Raw genomic sequence first — 20,081 nt, forward strand, 5'->3', positions numbered from 1 at the left:
GGAATACAGGCACCAGGCCCAGCAAAACTTTGTTTTTCCTGTTCTTGCTGTTGACTGGAGAAGTACAGTGTTGGGTTGCTCCCTTATGTGAAGCAGTCAACAATCCAGTTGCCCTGTGGTGGGAGAAAAAAGAAAAGGATGGAGGGGGGTATAGAACACCCCAGTGATTGGATATCAAGAGCAGGCTATATGACATCATTGGGGTGTTAGTGAGCACAGTAAACAAAGAGGGAAATGCTTCAAAGGCCCTCTGTGCTGCAAGACACCATAATGACAACACAACTGACACTTGCTACTACCCCAACCCCACCACCTTCCATTTTCATTTACTCTGAAGCTTTTATTACGTGTTATATTTCAGTCGGAACATTTAAGTAAAAAATATTTAGAGGATATTAAAGAATCCCAATATCTGTAGTTGAGAACCTAATTAATATCAGATGGCTTGCAGAATGCAGGGTCCCGATGCACTGATCCTTGTGGATTAGTTAAGGTGTGACCTGCTGATATTGGTTTTACCCAGTTTCTGATTCCTCTTTAAGATCTGAAGATGAAATGTGTGTCCTAAGACTTGATTTTAGGAGTCCCACTGATACTGAAAATAGCGTATAGTCTTCCTCTTTCAGTAACAGCATCAACACTGAAGAGTGCTGATGCTGGCAGTGCTTAGGTATGGTGCGCTCACTGATCAGAAAAAACTAGTATTTACGATCAAGCTGAAAATCCGTGCATCTCTGGTCTTGAGGGTAGATTGTGTTGAGTTTAAATTTTGTAATTGTGTGAAATACATTGTGCTTTTTAATCCAGCATTTTACAGTTTTTGCCAAGATATATTTTTTAGGTAATGTATACTTTAAACACCAAAATAGGAGCATTTTGAACTGACTTTATGTACTTTAATTTGATCTAACATTTAAAGCATAATTTTTAAAGCACGTGCTGTATCACAAAGTTGCATACACTGATCAGTAAAACTTGATCCTTTAAAGAATCAATGGTTATCTTGGCTTTCCAACCAGTGCAGTCCTTGATTAAAGTCTGGAACTTGATTTGATCATTTTTCAGGTTTGTTTTTAACTTGAATTATATTTATGATGGTCTTCTCTGTTTGTTTGCCACAGATGCTGAAGATGCTGTTTTTATCCAGTAAAAAAAGCCTTTCACTGCTTTTTTGGCCTTTAGATCTTTTTACGTTTGGCTTCTAAACCCGGGGTTTCTTTACCTGTGCTTGATTTAAATGCCAAACAAAACACAGATAAAATAAATAAAAACTTGGTGAATATTTGTTGTGGCTAATGTGATCGAAAACTGACAAAACCCCAGAAGGTTTAGTCTGGAAACATGTGGATCTTTGAATTGGCTAATTTATAAGAACCCTGTGTGAAATTGAAACTCAAAATGGCCAAAGCTTCATATTTTAGGCAATTGTGCTTACAATGTGAAGTTTTTGGAAGCTGATTTTTGAAACCAATATCTACATATTGTATGCATAATTGCTGTTTTTTTGGTGAGCAAACATTTCCCAGCACTTCTCTTCTTCAGTGTTTGGACAGCTTAGTGTTTCTGTGGCAACCAGGAGGAAACAGAAAAAGGCCTTTCCTGGGAGGGAAAGAGGCAAAGGGTCACTTTACTATTGGCTGTCTACTTGGCAGTAGTTGGACCATTGACAACCAGAGTGGAAGTTGTACCGCATAAATTCTCAAGAACTCCACAATGTGCCAGTTGAATAGAAGGAAATGTTGCTGTCTGACCCGATACCTAGAAATGTTGATGTGTTTAGTCATGGTTAAAGATATAAGTAAAAAATTAAAACTGGTGTTTTGGGGATATGATGTTTTAGCAAACACAGCATCCGCAGCAGTTTATATAAAAAACCCTCATTAAGCAGAATTAGTTGACTATAAGGATGCAATAACCAACCACAAGCTAAGATGATGTTTGCAAACAAGAGCAGGCAAGAGGAACACTTTTATTAGAGGAACCTAAACAAATCATAATCACAAGTTGACGGTGCTGCCCACCTTTAGCTCAAAGATCAGGGATAGTCTGTTAAGGGAAATGATGTACACATTGTAGTCTGAGAAGACATAGGATGTAAGATATGAGTCCAGGAGGCCAGCTATGTTAAACAGGAAAATTCTACTTGAAATAGTGAAGTGTTGCCTAGGCTTTTTAATGGCAATAGACCTTCTTTGCCAGTTTCATTACCAGTCATTCTGATATGCGACCAGAACACCTCACATGTGGGCCGGGCATTTAAAAAGCTCACCAATAACATTGATCAAACTAAGTCAATGCACCCAAATCAGCTTTAAGGACCCTAAAGTGTAAATACTTCAACCAGGACTAATATTATTTTTAATTGTGTATGTCAGCAGTACTTGGCCTTCTTCAGATCTCTGATGCTTTTGGCTACATGATACCAGATTCAAGAAGTCGAATTATCTCCTTAGCTTGTCAAGTTGGGAAGAGTCTGCTTATGCCACAATCTTTTAATTTAGGATTGCTCATCAGGAAAACCATCAGGAACATGCAGACCTAGTGCCATCGAGGACTAGAACCGCCCAGCTGTAATGTATCATATATTCTCTTCTTGGATAAGAGATGAACAAAGATTGCTTATCGGAGGAGTAGAGCCGCATAGGTAAAGTTTCCTATGACAGGTCTAGGCACACAAACTAATCCTCCTATGATTTGCATAGAATATTTGAATAGGAAAGGCAAATAATCTGAGCCACATGCAAATGTTGTGACCCTAGATAGATTTGTTTCAGGAAGCTAATCAAAGTACTGCCATTGGAGCATTTCTTTTTATTATTCATTTATTTTTCTCAGGACATCTAGGGTCAATGTCCACTTGTCGTCACAACTTAGCTTAGTATGTTTATATTTTTTTTACCAGTTTCTTACCAAAATAAGATTTGAGACTTGGAGGGATCTGTGTTTAAGCAGGATCCCCGTTGTCCTGGTAAGAACTAAAAAAATGATCTCAACAGACAGCTGTACTTCCTATGTGTGATAAAATGGACCACATCACATAAATCCCATTGGCCGGTTTACATTTGCAGGGAGGTAAGAAAGAAAAGATCAACCAAGTTACCATTTAAATCATATTTAAATGATTGACGTATGCTGTCACTGTGCCTAAACAAACCTAAGCTAGTTGTTGAGTACTTAACAAAAGCCAAAGTACACTTGTTAAGAAAGTCAATTTGTATTTGAATATTTTTCTTCTGTCACCAGATAAAATAAAGAGTAAGTGGTGAGAAACGTTGGAAATGCTAAAGTAAAAAAGCAGTCCCCTTAAAGCAGAAGTAATGCAAAGAACAGCTCAGGAACCAACATCGTGTCCTTTCAGACATTATGTCACTTCAGCGGAAGTGATGAGCTAACCTGAGAAACAGCTCATTAAAGCGCTTTGAGTGTCTCGTTTCTGAAAAGCGCTATATAAATAAACTTACCTTACCTTACCTTAAACTAAACTTTCTGTTAGCCAATTAAACATTTTCCTGCTCCGCCATGTTTTAGTGCCTATTTGAATCCCACTGATCATACAAGGGTTGGACAATGAAACTGAAACACCTGTCATTTTAGTGTGGGAGGTTTCATGGCTAAATTGGACCAGCCTGGTAGCCAGTCTTCATTGATTGCACATTGCACCAGTAAGAGCAGAGTGTGAAGGTTCAATTAGCAGGGTAAGAGCACAGTTTTGCTCAAAATATTCAAATGCACACAACATTATGGGTGACATACCAGAGTTCAAAAGAGGACAAATTGTTGGTGCACGTCTTGCTGGCGCATCTGTGACCAAGACAGCAAGTCTTTGTGATGTATTAAGAGCCATGGTATCCAGGGTAATGTCAGCATACCACCAAGAAGGACGAACCACATCCAACAGGATTAACTGTGGATGCAAGAGGAAGCTGTCTGAAAGGGATGTTCGGGTGCTAACCCGGATTGTATCCAAAAAACATAAAACCACGGCTGCCCAAATCACGGCAGAATTAAATGTGCACCTTAACTCTCCTGTTTCCACCAGAACTGTCCGTCAGGAGCTCCACAGGGTCAATATACACGGCCGGACTGCTATAGCCAAACCTTTGGTCACTCATGCCAATGCCAAACGTTGGTTTCAATGGTGCAAGGATCGCAAATCTTGGGCTGTGGACAATGTGAAACATGTATTGTTCTCTGATGAGTCCACCTTTACTGTTTTCCCCACATCCGGGAGAGTTACGGTGTGGAGAAGCCCCAAAGAAGCGTACCACCCAGACTGTTGCATGCCCAGAGTGAAGCATGGGGGTGGATCATTGATGGTTTGGGCTGCCATATCATGGCATTCCCTTGGCCCAATACTTGTGATAGATGGACACGTCACTGCCAAGGACTACCGAACCATTCTTGAGGACCATGTGCATCCAATGGTTCAAACATTGTATCCTGAAGGCGGTGCCGTGTATCAGGATGACAATGCACCAATACACACAGCAAGACTGGTGAAAGATTGGTTTGATGAACATGAAAGTGAAGTTGAACATCTCCCATGGCCTGCACAGTCACCAGATCTAAATATTATTGAGCCACTTTGGGGTGTTTTGGAGGAGCGAGTCAGGAAACATTTTCCTCCACCAGTATCACGTAGTGACCTGGCCACTATCCTGCAAGAAGAATGGCTTAAAATCCCTCTGACCACTGTGCAGGACTTGTATATGTCATTCCCAAGACGAATTGACGCTGTATTGGCCGCAAAAGGAGGCCCTACACCATACTAATCAATTATTGTGGTCTAAAACCAGGTGTTTCAGTTTCATTGTCCAACCCCTGTAAATATATTATATAAATATATATATGTTCGTTCTTTCCGAGAAAGTCACCTTTTTTTGTGTGAATTGACTAACCTTGTGCTTGCTGTGGGCCTTAATTTGCTTATAATATTATGAAATGTAACATCCGAGTTAGGTCACAAACATATTCTTAAAAATATTTTGCTCCTTTTGGAAATTTGTTTCTACTAGTGCAACTTAAATGTTTGCCATTTGTTGAGGTAAAGCAATATGTTCTGTCTGTAAGTTATGAAATGGATTTAATGGGAATTATTATTGGGGTTATTCAGATATTACTTTGACCTTTTTTGCCATTTTTAGCATAACAATGTCTGCTTTTATTCAGTTTTGTTATTTTGTGTCTTTTAGCCTCACACAGAGATCTATCAGTCAGTGTGTAACCACAAATACCTACTCATATTTTCTGTGTAACTTTGCATGCAAACTTTCAGACAGCACTCTACACTTTTACGAGAGTTCTGTTCTCCATCTGAACCTGCTGCTTCGACAGCGAACTGTATCATCCCCTAACCTCTGACCTCCTCTGGATTCCCTGCAGCTTCTACACCAGTCAGCAGCAGCAGCGTGATTAGACGCCGTGCCCCCTCCTCGGTGACTCCCCTCACGTGGGAGAAACACAGCATAGCCACCATGTCGAGCATCACCATCGACCCCGAGCTCAAGCCCGGGGAATTTGTCATCAAGAGTCTGTTTGCTGAGTTTGCTGTGCTTGCCGAGAAGAAAATTGAGATGGTCATGGCCGAGCCACTGGTTAGTCAAGTAAAACAAGAAATGAAATGTAATAACTGAATGATGCATTACTTTTCTGTCTCCAAATAATTACCATTTAGTTAGCCAATTCAGGAACAACTGCAGGGTATGAGAATGTTGACAGTCGAGACTCATTTTATTCTTCTACACCGTCTCCGTTTTTTAAAAGCTGCTTCTGAAGTTTGCTGTTATAAATTAGAGGACGTTTTACAACCAGCTTAGTAACATGCTTGTTTCTTTTTTGTTTTTATTTTCCTCTGTGTTTCGAACAGGAGAAACCACTGTCCCGATCTCTCCAGAGGGGGGAAGATGCACAATTTGATCAGGTAAGCGCATCCATGAATTGTTACAATACCCAGAACATTTAACACAAAAGACTATTTTCAAGTATCTACATAATTGTTCAGACCTACAGTTGTTTTGGTATCCACTTGCAGACCATTAAAGTTTGGCCAGCTCACTGCTAGACGTTTCTGACCAGCCTGTCTGAACCTTAGTACTTGTACATAACTTGAAGGGGTAAAGAAACAATGAGAAGGATAAAGTACTTCAAATTTTTTTAAGGTCACAAATGAACCCATTTCACAATCGTCCTGGTAATTTTCATCATTACTTGGGTCAGATCAGAGGAAGAACCTTGTTTAAAAAAAAAACTCTACTCCCTGCTCCAGTTGGAGTTGATCCCATAATGACCATCATAAAGATCTGACATCCCATATGGATGTTGAAATGTGACACTGTCATTGCCCCTCACCAACAACCACTCCCTCACCTCTGGATGTGTGAGCAGTATTTGAGTCTCCAATCAATCCCCCGCACCCCGCACTCAATGCGCTGTCTGTGCTTCATCTGCAGCTGCTGCAGATCTCTGCACAATAGGTCTGCCTCGCTGCTGAATGCTTTGTTCAGCAAAACAGAAAGCCAGCGAGGATATGGTATAGATCCAGCTGTCCCCGTTGTGAGAGAGTGGGAGAGAGAGAGAAAACGAGCATATAGAGCCAGAAGTGAGTGTGTAGAATCGCTGTGTCATCCTCAGCAGTAAATCTGCATCGGGTGCTGAAGTGTATTTGGCCAGCACCATAAGGGCAGAGGGAGGAATTACATAACTCTTCTGCTGATCAGTCATCATGCACCACCCTCTGTGCACTGTAACAGCCCTTAAACTCACAAAAAATATACCTCAACACTAAAAGTCTCTTTAAAATGTCTCGAAGAAGTATTCACATCGTCTTTTTCACATTTTGTCATGTTATAGCCACAAACTTAAATGTGTTTCACACAAGTACTTCCCCACTACTCTAGAACAGGGGAGGGCAACTCCAGTCCTCAAGGGCTTGTGTCCTGCAACTCTTAGATGCTTCTCTGCTTCAACACATCTGAATTAAATAGTTAGATGATTAGCAGGACTCTGGAGAACTTGACTGCATTCTGAGGAGGTAATTCAGCCATTTAATTCATGTGTTGGACCAAGGACACATCTACAAACGGCAGGACACCGGCCCTCGAGGACTGGAGTTGCCCGTCCCTGCTCTAGAACCATGTTTAGCAGCAGCTGCAAGTCTGCTTTGCACATGTAGGGACTGAAAGTTTTGTCCATTCTTATGTATCAATGAACAGCAATTTAAAAGTTTTGAAGTTTCACCCTGTGTTTAGTTCCACCCCTAAAGAAAAGAATCCCCTCAGCATGATGTTGCCACCGCCATGTTTCACTGTGGGTATAGTGTGTTCTGTGTGATTGGGCGGTTTTGGTTTTCTGCTATACGTAGCAGTTTGTATGTCGGCCAGACATCTGAGCAGACCAGGTTTATCGTATAAAAGCCTAATAAGATCAATTGAAAATTTCTGGCTGTAATGTGAAAAACTGGGAAAAAGGTCAAGAGGTGAATATTTCTTCAAGCTCCTGCAGCTAATCTTGATAGAGGCACCTATCAAGATTAGCTCTTCTGTTATACTTACATATAATGGGAGTTGTTGTTTCCCTATAAACATTTAGCAAACTCAATGCCATTTTTAAATATATTTCTAAGTAGATTTGTTACACCTATTCGTTAAACGGGAGGGTACAAGGTTTCATTATTAGTGATATGATCACTAATAATTAATTATGTGTTGGTGTGCAATCAATATAAAAACATTTGCTCTGATGCCCTCAGTCATGTATGAGTGCTGTCATCGTGTCATATTAAATTATGGGTTGGTATTTTTACCAATATTGACTTTATAGAACTCCATCAACGTTATTGTTTGTATGTTTTAGGCGGTTCTTGCATATTCCCCTGGGTACAAAAATGTTCTAAAGTTTTGCCTGAAATGAAAAGTCATCAGAACCTTTTTTGTACTTTTTTTTTTTTTTAGTTAATAAGCTCTATGAGCTCAATAGCAGAACACTGTTTACCCTCCCTCCTGCGCACACTATTCGACTGGTACCGGCGGCAGAGCGGCACTGAAGATGAGTCTTACGAGTACCGACCTCGATCTAGTACAAAATCGAAGGGGTGAGATGATCCTTTTTGCCGTGTTGGTTTTTTAGTCCTAGACTTCTCTATTTTTTCCCTTGAAGAAATAATTGGACTTCCTAAAGTTACTTTGTGTCCAATTGATGATGTTTTGCTGTTTTTCAGAGATGAACAGCACCGGGATAAAGATTTCCTTCTAGAGCGACGTGACTTAGCCATAGATTTTATTTTTTGTTTAGTTTCAGTGGAAGTTCTAAAACAGGTGAGTGATTCTACTGCTCCATTAAAATAATATCAACTACTTATAAAGTATCTTCTAGTTGGGGTGCAAACAACTAGAAGATATGCATTAGTGTATCTTATCAAAGAGTCTGGAATACTTGTGAATTTAATTACTTCTGTCAGAGATGCAAATGTCTTTTTTATTTTTGTAGTATTTACTAGTATTATTTGTGTGTAGTGGTACTTATTTCCTATTGTCGGTTTGTTATGCATTCTGAAAGTGTTGTAGCATTTGTCATTACGTGGTTTCAGGTGCTTAGACCATTCAGAAATACTTCTCACTATATTCATTATGTGTTAGAAATTGCTTAAATGTTTATTTGACCAATTTACCACAGCTTGACTGATCTGACACAGCAGTGATCTGTATACTAAGGTTTGTTTTTTTACCAGGTGTCTTTATGCTCTGTAGCTCAGAAACTGACTAATGTTGCCACGATGACTTTTCCTTCATGGGAACAGAAATGATAAATGCAGCGGCTGGCGATGGACCAACTTCCAACTGAGAGTGTTTCTAAAGTAGATTGTTCAAATCAAAGCTCCATTCTGAGGAGAATGCCGGTCCTTGGAGACCCGAGCTGTGTTGTCCTTGGCTTTGCTAATGCAGGGAGGATAATTAAGGGCTGCAGAGAGAAAGACTATCAATGCTTCTAATAGGACTAATGATACCATGTTTACGCCACAGATTCCTCTTCACCCAGTGCCGGATGTTTTAGTACATGAAGTTCTAAACCTGGCATTCAAGCACTTTAAACACAAAGAGGGGTAAGTAACCATAATTCCAGAGGCAGACAGGTTACCATCATAATTAACTGTAGATTTGAATGCATATATTTTAACCTGTTGCAGATACAGTGGCCCCAACACTGGGAATGTGCACATCATTTCAGACCTGTATGCTGAGGTCATAGGAGTTCTTACACAGTCAAAGTGAGTATGCTGAAGTATACCTTTAAGCATGTGCCCAGCCACATATTGCTTTTTCTTGTTTTTTAATCTGGTTTTTTTTTTTTTTCAATCCCACTTCTCTCACTAACACCTTGTTAGGGTGGAGTATTGTTTTTGGAGCATAGATAAATGTCTTTGTCTGTGTTTGTTCAGGTTTCAGGCGGTGAGGAAAAAATTCATCACAGAACTGAAGGAGCTGCGGCAAAAAGAGCAGAGTCCATACGTAGTGCAGAGCATTATCAGTCTCATCATGGGCATGAAGTTCTTTCGGGTTAAAATGTATCCTGTGGAGGATTTTGAGGCTTCTTTTCAATTTATGCAGGTAAAACTTTAGATTATTACACAGTTGCCTTAATTGTGGTGATTAAATGACACTATGCAATAGTTTTCTTCTTTGTTTCCCTCTGTCTGCTGGGTTGTTTTTTATCATTGTTACAAAGTCAGCAGCTCTCTATAGTCATGGCACTTAAGGCATGAGTAACACTCGAAGTTTTCCAAAGATACATTCTTCGTTAGATGTTACAAAGAACTATGAATACAAGAGCAACTTTACTTTCATTCTCTGCCATTAAGTAAAAAGTGTAATTATTTCCTTATTACCTTTTCCTGACCTGCTGGGCTTTATAGTTTAGCACCTATCATGTACCTTCCTGTTGGATTTTAGTTATTTCCTTCCTATATCCTTTGTATGTGTACTTATACTTCCTCACAAGCCAATATTACACAGTTAACAGTATTTTGATGTCTTCAAGAACAAAAGGGGTGATAAAAGGCTTCTGAGAGTGTTTTCTTTATAGTCATGGAAATTTCATTCTTTGCTTCCATTGGAAATTCCCTATAACTTTATTATGTGTTTATTAGCATTAATAGAGTAACATACATACTTGTACATTTAACTTTCTCAAAATTGACTATAGAATCAAGCCCCTCAAATGTTACTATAAGGCGGCACAGTGAACACACTGAGGGTCAACAGTCTGTCTGACTGAACTGTGTTTTTATCATCTTTGGCTGGAGATGCACCGATCAGTCCAGCATGTTCCATGACGGGCAGAACCGGACTCATCATAAGGATAACGCAGAGCAACTTTGCTGCGATATTTTCAGCTTCCTGTTTGCTGAAGCCTGAAAGATCAGCTGGTCGGCCTCCTTACAAAATACTGTTCCCTTTCAAGGAGATTCTTACAGCTTTGGTGCCTCCTACGACTTCGCTTTAAACACCTGGCTGATGATTAAATTAGCTAAGTCTGAGTGTTCTTCACTTAATAACAACTTCAACTCTGAGGAGTGTTGTTAGCGCTCCCTGGTGGTGCTGGGTGTTTTGCGATTACTAATAACAAAAAGCCGTCTGGTTCAGTCATCAGGCAATTTCTTGGTGCCTCTCTGCTTATGACGCATTTGTTCATGGATCTTCCATATTCTATTTTCTCTTGTGTTCTCTGTTTTAGGAGTGTGCCCAGTATTTCCTTGAAGTCAAGGATAAAGACATAAAGCACGCCCTGGCTGGTCTTTTTGTTGAAATCCTCATTCCTGTCGCAGCTGTAAGTAACACTCAGAACAGCCGGTCCACTATAATGCTGTTCTGTTTAAAATGAAAGCTGAATGTCATTTTTGTTTTGTCTTTGGTTAAGATTAATCTTTCACTCATTCTCAGGCGGTGAAAAATGAAGTCAACGTGCCGTGCCTAAAAACGTTTGTGGAGATGCTTTACCAGACAACGTTTGACCTTAGCTCCAGAAAGAAGCACTCTTTGGTAATAATAAAGAGCTCAAAATCTTGGTGGAGAAATTTCAGACCTAATAAACAAGTCATTGTCTAATGTCGATACTGTTTTTTTTTCTCCCCAGGCTCTTTATCCCCTGGTGACGTGCTTGCTGTGTGTGAGTCAGAAGCAGTTCTTCCTCACCAACTGGCACATCTTTCTCCAGAACTGCCTCTCACACCTTAAGGTACTGCCAACCACAGAGTTTACACCAAACTCTTTTCAAAAAGGCCAGTAACTGTTCCTCAGATTAAATCAGTTCAGAAGACACCGTAGACACTACATTGGATTACAAATTCACCGGGGTTTTTAGGAACTCTAGCTGAGCATTTTCAATATTTGAAGGTGTAATAAAAATAACAGCACCAGGCTCTAATTCACACTCATACACTTAGTTAATTTAGCAAATTACCTAGTGGTGACATGTCATGGTTAGTAAATATGTAGCAACACTGAGTATATTATGACTTTGAGTGGTGTGCTCTGTGTTTGTGTCTGAGAATCATTATGTGCTTTCCCTTTCTTTATCAACAAAGCAGATCTGAACAGAATAGCACTTGATTTCTTTAAAACATTACACCCTTTTATACCCAACCTGCAATATCAAAATATGACTCAAAATGAGCAAAATACAAATATGTTATGAGCAGTTAGGTGCTGATGTCTCATGGGCATCGTAAGCGTTTGCAGAAGCCAACATGCCACAGCATACAAGTGACCACATCTCAAGTGCTGTTTTACCTCAGGTCTCTTATTGACTCTTTGTAAACCAATTACAAACAGATCAAGCCTATCTTCCTCTTGTTCCTGATCGCTGAACCCAGTGACTGATTGATAAAAATCTATGACTGACTGACAGACTCAATGAGCCTCTCTTCCTCTAATCACTGATTACCTCTTGTGGAAAGTGTTTGATCTACTGGGACGTTGAAATGCAGTTGTCATTTATTCATTGATGGTAAGTTCCTGTGAATCTGGGCGGTATATTCTAGGAGTCTTGTCTCAGTTGTTTGAAATAAGTCTAAGGAGGTGTCTGAGACTGTTTTAATGATTTTAGTAATTTTCACCGTCTCCAGCCAGCAATTTTAATTCTGTGGGTGCTCTTGACAATGGTCAGTGGGCCAGAATGACTCTTACTAAGTCTGAGACAGTAACAGCCATTCCACACCCAATGTAATGCAAAGATAAGTAAGTACATGAAATATAATGACTTGTTTAAAACATAGAGTACTTGGGTTGCATAGATTTACTGTCATGTAAGAAATATTTCCCCTTTAACCACATCTGATCACCTTTTTTTAACCATGGTACCCACAGGGTTAAGATAGGACTCTTTGCATTCTGAGCGTGTTGGATTTGGGTTTGAAGCGAATGTTCAGGTGGGCGTGGCTGCTTGTCAGTGTGCTAGAAGAGGCAGGCGCTACTGTAACACATTTCTGCGTGTTTCATGTCATCCTCTCTCTGTTTGAAGCCACTCCTGTGTGCTTTCTTTGTCTCCTTGCCTGTCTGATTTCCAAACTGCAGCACACACCTTAGTTTCCTTTGCATTCATACACTAATACATGCTCTCTACACTGAAATGCATTTAAATTAATCCTAAACGAACTGTCGTTTTGGTAATGCTAACATGCAACCTGATCCAAAATTGGCATGTTGAACAGTTCATTTTGGCTCTTTTCATTTTACTTTTGTCATTTTGGCAACATCTGACTTAGTTTGTGCTTTTCTTGTCATATTTGTTCTGTTTTTGTTAATAACTTGCATGTGTCCCTCCCCAAACCCCACATTCTTTGTTTCCTGTCATTTGTTTTCTCATGTTGACTCGCTCCAGATGCCGTCTAACAACAGCATCAGAAAGCAGATTGAGACACTGCAGGTGAGTTATCCAGTGTCAGGGCGTAGCCTGGTGCCCCCCTCCCTGTAACGCTCCAAATCAGGATGTAGGGTAGACGGTAAAGTCCTGCTTGCTTGGCTGAAGCGTTGAGTTTTGCTGTTGTGAACCTTGGCGTCAACAGAGGAGTTAGCACATGGACTACTTGGAACTTGTGGATTTGTGTGCTTAAATTTGTTTGTTTTTTTGCAGTGCTGCAGATTCTGGCCAGATGTTGAGAAACATGTATTTTTGTCCGCATTGGTGTTATTAGGGATGAATACTTGAGGGGAACAAACTAGGATTATGTAGAAAGTACTCTATTACAGATTGATTTGTGTTGTTGTGATTAAAATCATTATCAGTAAGAAGAATTTTATTATAATGCTCGAGCTGCATTGAGAAATGTATTGGTGAGAAGAAATTAGGCAATTTTAAACTCAGAAGTCTTTTTTTTTTCTTCAGTTTGATCAGCGAATGCACCTAATCTAAGCGTACCGGGTCATGTTGACACCAACACTCCTCGGTGTGGACATTTTTCTTGCAGTAGGAAGTCTCAACCATATTCAGTATCACTGAGATGTTTAAAAATGATGTTAGTAGAAGTACAAAACCTTATAGAAAACATTATTTTAAAAGCGGTGTGTCTGCTAATCCATCAGGCTGTTACTTTAAAACAAAGGGCGGATAACAGGAGGCTGAATGTATTACAGAAGAAAAGTGGTTCATCCTTTACAAGAGTCCACATCTTATGGGTTCAGAAACATTAGCTGAACTGTGAGTTTTGCAAAAGATCGCCACAGATCGATTCACTCTACAGGGAATACAAACACGGGCTGCTGTTTACCGTTAGTAACGCTAACCTCACTAATGGTAGGAAAATCTTATTTCAAATATTTAATTGGACACAGTTATGTTGAAATGATCTTCTGGAAAAAGCAATCTGAATATGTTATGTTGGAGCTTTTAAAGTGCCAGAAAGTTTGTTTGTGAGCTCTAAACTGTTTTTGAAAGAAGTAAAGAGATGCTGTAATTACTTTTAGTTGGGTTTTATTTGTACTCGTACCTGTGTCTCAAGACCTGGACAAGTTTACTGTATTATTACTTAAGGCTGTGTTTGACAAACTACTCGTTTTATCGTACTATAAACATTTCATAGCTGAAAAAGTCAACTTTCTTCTAATGCATACAGTAGGAATAATGTTTTGTTGTTGTTGTTCACAGTTCTTTAACAAAAATTGGACAAGTCTTGATCAGTAGGTCAGAGCTTTACAAAAGCCAAGGTTAGAAATCACCCACAAAATCTCTGACTTTGGCATCTCTCAAAAATACATTTGGAGATACTGTTTAATAGAACAGATGAGCTTTTGACTCAAAAAGAAATCTAAGCAGGTCATACATGCAGTAACACTTTTGTATGTGGAGACCATTATTGTTTGGGTTGTAGCCATCATCAGAGCGCTTATAACCCAACAGGTGTCGTTTTTAAACATAAAAGCTAAGAGACAAAAAAAACATGCTAAACAGCTAATATGTTTGTCTGTATTCTGTTGCCATTTCATATGAGCCCTTTAGGTCCATTAGAAACTGAAAAGACTCTTTCAAATCTAATACAGTGGCCATTACTTTGTATTAAAACCAGGAAGAACTATGTTGGGGTTTTTTTCCCAGACCTGGTGATTTAATGGTTGATAAAGACACGTAGATTTCTGTTAGCCAAATAATAATCTGTTGATACTCCAAAGAGGTTAATAATTAAAGCATAATGTGATGAAACATATTTCTAAGAATTTGAATTTAGTTCATACCCCCCAAGCTCTAAATATGTAACTTTTCTGCCTCCGTCGTTTCTAGTTTTCATTATATTCAATTATACAACTCATATAGTGTCAAATGGGCACTATTGGTGTCAGGTACTTTGTTTAACTCTGTGTTCCTTCACAACGGCACATCTCACTAATATATGGCCGATGGTTCCTTCGTTGTTGTGTGGAGCTGCTGTTAGAGGAGACAATAACTCTCCATTTGTGTCCGAGGGCCATTACTCTATAGAGGTTTTGATGCAGTACTTCCAGTTTAGGTTGCAAGTTGCACAGTGCAATTATAGTTTCTGCCATAACAGACAAAATCAGTACAGTCATTTTTCTTTTTAAATGCAAATAACAGAAAATTTAATAAGCAGGTGAAAGACAACATTATACAAGTAAATGGGTACACATTTAATGTTTCACTATGCTTCAGGGTTTTTGTCAATGTCAGGGTTAGAATTGAGTGCAGGGAGAGGACCTTCTCAGTTAGTTAGTTAAAGCCATTCCTACCTAATAAAGTTACCCTAACTTGTATGTTTTACAAAAAACGTGATCATGTAATCATTTGGTTTTCTTTACTGTTTATCATTTACTTAGTTCTTTTGTCTGTATAATTGATATGGTAACTGAGTAAAAGGGCTCATATATAATCCATTTGACAGATGAGCTTTTCCTTTCCAGTCATCAGATTTATTGGATGTGCCGGCTGAAATATTAAGAGTGGTGCTATAAAAACGCCCGTTTTCTTTGTAAATCAGTAAACCACTCTTAACCTGCAGATCTAACACATCCACCACCTGTTCCTTTGTTGGTGCTGAATAGCAACCATGAGGCATCATTATGGTGCTGGTTTTGTTTGTGCAGTACTTATGTGGTAGCAGACCAGGAAGTGTCTGTCACACATTTCCTTATATAATAAAGTTATAAATTTTTATCCTAAATCATTGAAAGCTTGTAGACATATGTTCTTATCCTAAGTGTGGATTTGCCACATTAGAGAGGACACTAAACTGACTGGTAAAATTAACCGTTAAGAACTAAATGCACATTGAGCCATCCAGGATAAGCAGCTCATAAACTCAGTTCTGCTGCCATCGGTCTAACCCAGTAAGTTCATGTAAGTAAGACTTTCATAGATGTAGTGTTTGGTCGATTGGTAAGATTGAATTTCTGTTGTATTGCTTTGTTTTAGAATGCCTGTCTGGTCTCACAGTTGAGTACTGAAGTTGTCGACATTAAACTGCTAGCTGACAGAAATATGTTTGTTTGTTTTTCTTTTGATCCATCTGTAGAATAAAGATCCTAAAATGTCCCGTGTGGCTCTGGAGTCGCTCTACAGGCTGCTCTGGGTCTACATTATCAGGATGAAGTGTGAGAGTAACACCGTCACACAGAGGTCAGTTGCATAACCAGCTGTAGCTTAACCATTTAAATGCTCCCACCCAATCCATTTATGTGCAGCTTGTTCCTATTAAACATACTTTCTTATGAAAAGGCAGTTCTTAGCTACATATATAATATATACTTTTCAAAATTTTTCACATTTTGTCACATAAAAAAACACAAAATTCTCCACACTTTCCAGATTTTTATAAGTAACCCATGTAGCATTTTCCTTCCCTTTTCACAATAATGTACTACTTTGTTTTTGTATTGCATAAATTCCCTTTAAAATAAATTAGGTTTGAGGTTATAAGGTGATAAAATGTGAACCAGTTCTGTGAAGCTGTATGATTACTTCTGCAAGGCGCTGTAGCTGGTGTCATTCAGTGCAATAAAAGCTTATTACCCTGTTTTCACTCCTCAGTCGACTGCTCAGCATCGTCTCAGCACTTTTTCCCAAAGGCTCCCGCAGTGTGGTGCCCAGAGACACGCCCCTCAACATCTTTGTCAAGATCATCCAGTTCATAGCCCAGGTCAGACTGAAGTGCAAATTGTGAGGCAGAATATCAAACACCACACAGGCATGAATGGGTTTAACTGTCTGGTTTGTTGGCTACTGCAGGAAAGACTGGACTTTGCTATGAAGGAGATAATCTATGACCTGCTGTGTGTGGGCAAGTCTCAAAAAACATTTACCATCAATCCAGAGGTAAAGAACAGATGAGAGTTAAATATGGGCGTTGTTAGAGTTGCTTTCTGTTCTTAGAAAATGTTCTGCCCCTGCAGAGAATGAATATTGGTTTGCGAGCCTTCTTGGTGATTGCTGACAGCCTGCAGCAGAAAGATGGAGAGCCTCCGATGCCTACTACTGGGATCATCATGCCTTCTGGGAACACCCTGCGTGTTAAAAAGATCTTCCTTAACACCACTCTAACTGACGAGGAAGCAAAGGTGATCGGTAGGTTTGATATTTGGCTAAGTAAAATTTACTTATTGGGGTGTTGTGTATATTCTAAGTTTGCTGGGGTTTTCCCAGGCATGTCAATGTACTATCCACAAGTGAGAAAGGCCTTGGATAACATCCTACGTCACCTGGACAAGGAAGTGGGTCGCTCCATGAGCATGACAAGTGTTCAGATGTCCAACAAAGAGCCTGAGGATATGATTACGTATGTAAACGCATTGTTGCGTACTGTTAGATTCCCGCTTGTGCTGCTGTGTATGATTTACTTACAAGAGCTTTTGATTAACTGTGCCCACAGGGGGGAGAGAAAACCGAAGATTGATCTGTTCCGGACATGCGTGGCTGCCATCCCCAGACTGATACCGGATGGCATGAGCAGACAAGAACTCATTGAGCTCCTAGCCAAGTACCTCACCCTCAATAACCTTCCTCAGATGCATCAGCTCGCACTATCTTGGAGCTTTGGTGGCACATCTAACACCTGTACAAACCTTGTTGTCTGTTCTACTTCTCCAGATTGACCATCCACATGGATGAGGAGCTGCGTGGCCTTGCCTTTACGACTCTTCAGGCCCTTATGTTGGATTTCCCAGAGTGGCGGGAGGATGTCCTCTCAGGGTTTGTGTACTTCATAGTCAGAGAGGTAACGGATGTTCACCCCACACTGTTGGACAACGCCGTCAAGATGCTTCTGCAGCTCATCATCCAATGGAAGCAGGCCATGCAGAGCAGCAATAAGAATCACGATACACAGGTTGGTCCTTTTAGTTTAGTTTTTTTCCCCAGTTGTAGGTTTTTTTCATGCCTCATTTTGGAAACTTTCAATAAAGGGTTTTATTAACATTATTATTATTATTTTTGTATTAAAGGGCTCAACCAGCGGCCGTTCTCTGTCCTTGGACCGCACCCCGGCTTTAGGTGTGCTGCATGTTGTGGAGGGTTTAGCGCTGGTTGTGCTCTGTAGCTGCCGACCAGCCACACGCAAACTAGCTGTTAATGTCTTAAAGGAGCTCCGTGCTCTGCACACTACCCTGGGCATTGACAAGGTAACAACTTCAGACTCACCATGCCTTGCATTGAACATTCATACCACATACATTCTTATCACATGTTGTCACGTTATAGCAACAAACCTAAGTGTACTTAATTGGGATTTTATGTGATAGACAAACACAAAGTCGTACATTTTTTGAACAGGACGGTAAATTATTCATTTTTTATAAATTGTTTTAATAATAATGATGAAAATGTCATGGTGAACATGGTGGTGGCAGCATCATGCTGTGCAGATATTTTCTTAAGCAGGGACGGTGAAGCTGGTCATACATGGTCAGAGATAGATGGAGCTAATTACAGGACAATCCTGGCAGTAAATCTGTTAGAGGCTGCAAACGGTTTGAGACTGGGGCAGAGGTTCACCACACCCCTAAACACCGACTAACAGTGGAAAGGTTTAGCATTTTGTTAGAATGGCCCACTTACAGTTCAGTCCTAAATCCAGTTGAGAATCAAACATCTTCATAGAACAGCTGTTTCTATACAATAACATGCTTTATGTACTAATCAGCTGACTACTAAAGGCTGTTATTCAGGGGTATCATTGTACAAGGGGTTGTATACAAATGCACGGCACCCTTTTCAGGTTTTTATTTATAATTCTCATTTACCTTTAATTTCATAATTATGCACTACGTTCTGTTGGCCTATTACATAAAATACATTGGAGTGTTTTTTTGTAATGTGAAAAAGTTCCAGCGACATTAATACTTTTGCAAGGCACTGTACATGACATATGCCTGCAGAGGAGTTCTTACATTTAAGTAAACCTCACAGACATTTGTTGTCTCATAATCTCTTTAGGGAGATGAGGAACTGGCTATTGATGTAATGGACAGATTAAGTGCATCTGTGCTGGAGAGCTTCATTCATCTCACTGGAGCTGACCAGGTATGAAAGTTTTCTTATTCCAGCACAAATAAGGGATCAGCACATCTGGTGAAACTCTGTTAATCTTCCTCTGTCCATCCCTGCAGACCAACTTGTTGTATTGCCCCAGTGGGATTGAGCTTCAAACGCTAGCAGAGTGGAGTTCCTCTCCCATCAGTCATCAGTTTGACGTGGTGAGCCCCTCGCACATCTGGGTGTTTGCCCATGTTACGCAGGGCCAGGACCCCTGGGTTATCAGCTTCTCCAGCTATCTGCGGCAGGAGAACCTGCCCAAACATTGCCCCACTGCCCTCAACTATGCCTGGATGTTTGCCTACACCCGCCTTCAGCTGCTGTCTCCACAAGTTGACTTAAAGTATGTATTTCTCTAACAACATTTTTGTATCCCGTTACTGCTTATATTGTTACTGTAAAGCTTGGATGATGCTACCCATGAAAACAGCACAATGCAGTTAATGTAGAGTGAAAATGTGAGTGGAAAGAAGGACAATCTGTTCTCAAGCTAACATTTTCTCTTTGTCCACCTGCAGTAGTCCCATCAATGCCAAAAAGGTGAACAGTCTGAACAGCAGCGACTCCTACATTGGCCTTTGGAGAAACTACCTGATTCTCTGCTGCAGCTCCGCCTCTTCCTCCTCCTCCATGTGTTCCTCCTCCACCTCTGGCTCCGTCCGCTGCTCCCCGCCTGAGACGCTGGCGTCTACGCCGGACAGTGGCTACAGTTACGATTCAAAGGTCAGACGAATATGCACAGACTAAGCAGTCATCAAACACCACAGATGTTCAGGCTGTTTACTGAAACTATGATTGCAAACAGTGTGTGGATATCAGCAGCATTGTGACTATCTAACTACTAACAAGTGATTATCTCTGTGTGTTCATAGATTGTTGGGACTCCGTCCCCCTCCTCCCTGTTTAAACACATTGTTCCAATGATGCGCTCTGAGAGCATGGACATCACCGAGTCTTTGGTGTTGGGGCTTGGCAGGACCAACCCTGTTGCCTTCAGGTAGAAAAAATTTGATATTAACTATTCTAAAAGCACACATGCATACAAATCTCAGAGT

The 20,081-nt window shown here is 40.1% G+C and overlaps 1 protein-coding gene across 6 annotated transcripts in view; it reads left to right on the forward strand.

Annotated features, from left to right (window-relative positions):
• fryl (furry homolog, like) overlaps nucleotides 1-20,081 on the forward strand; it is an 80,255-nt gene that overhangs the window by 19,625 nt on the left and 40,549 nt on the right. For 4 of the 6 annotated variants that reach the window (XM_047375378.1, XM_047375379.1, XM_047375381.1 and 1 more), the window contains exons 2-23: nucleotides 5,383-5,594; nucleotides 5,867-5,920; nucleotides 7,950-8,089; nucleotides 8,216-8,312; nucleotides 9,018-9,097; nucleotides 9,182-9,262; nucleotides 9,434-9,602; nucleotides 10,729-10,821; nucleotides 10,935-11,033; nucleotides 11,128-11,229; nucleotides 16,013-16,116; nucleotides 16,528-16,636; nucleotides 16,726-16,812; nucleotides 16,890-17,061; nucleotides 17,140-17,272; nucleotides 17,366-17,473; nucleotides 17,584-17,821; nucleotides 17,937-18,113; nucleotides 18,928-19,014; nucleotides 19,101-19,369; nucleotides 19,545-19,749; nucleotides 19,899-20,023. In XM_047375378.1, the coding sequence (XP_047231334.1) occupies nucleotides 5,475-5,594; nucleotides 5,867-5,920; nucleotides 7,950-8,089; nucleotides 8,216-8,312; nucleotides 9,018-9,097; nucleotides 9,182-9,262; nucleotides 9,434-9,602; nucleotides 10,729-10,821; nucleotides 10,935-11,033; nucleotides 11,128-11,229; nucleotides 16,013-16,116; nucleotides 16,528-16,636; nucleotides 16,726-16,812; nucleotides 16,890-17,061; nucleotides 17,140-17,272; nucleotides 17,366-17,473; nucleotides 17,584-17,821; nucleotides 17,937-18,113; nucleotides 18,928-19,014; nucleotides 19,101-19,369; nucleotides 19,545-19,749; nucleotides 19,899-20,023 (2,849 nt within the window). In that variant the 5' untranslated portion in view covers nucleotides 5,383-5,474. Of the gene's footprint in view, nucleotides 1-5,382; nucleotides 5,595-5,866; nucleotides 5,921-7,949; nucleotides 8,090-8,215; nucleotides 8,313-9,017; nucleotides 9,098-9,181; nucleotides 9,263-9,433; nucleotides 9,603-10,728; nucleotides 10,822-10,934; nucleotides 11,034-11,127; nucleotides 11,230-12,873; nucleotides 12,919-16,012; nucleotides 16,117-16,527; nucleotides 16,637-16,725; nucleotides 16,813-16,889; nucleotides 17,062-17,139; nucleotides 17,273-17,365; nucleotides 17,474-17,583; nucleotides 17,822-17,936; nucleotides 18,114-18,927; nucleotides 19,015-19,100; nucleotides 19,370-19,544; nucleotides 19,750-19,898; nucleotides 20,024-20,081 lie in introns of all 6 variants that reach the window. The other 2 variants (XM_047375377.1, XM_047375380.1) reach the window with 1 other exon arrangement.

Source organism: Girardinichthys multiradiatus, chromosome 9 (assembly GCF_021462225.1).
Source record: "Girardinichthys multiradiatus isolate DD_20200921_A chromosome 9, DD_fGirMul_XY1, whole genome shotgun sequence".
Lineage (NCBI taxonomy): Eukaryota > Metazoa > Chordata > Actinopteri > Cyprinodontiformes > Goodeidae > Girardinichthys > Girardinichthys multiradiatus.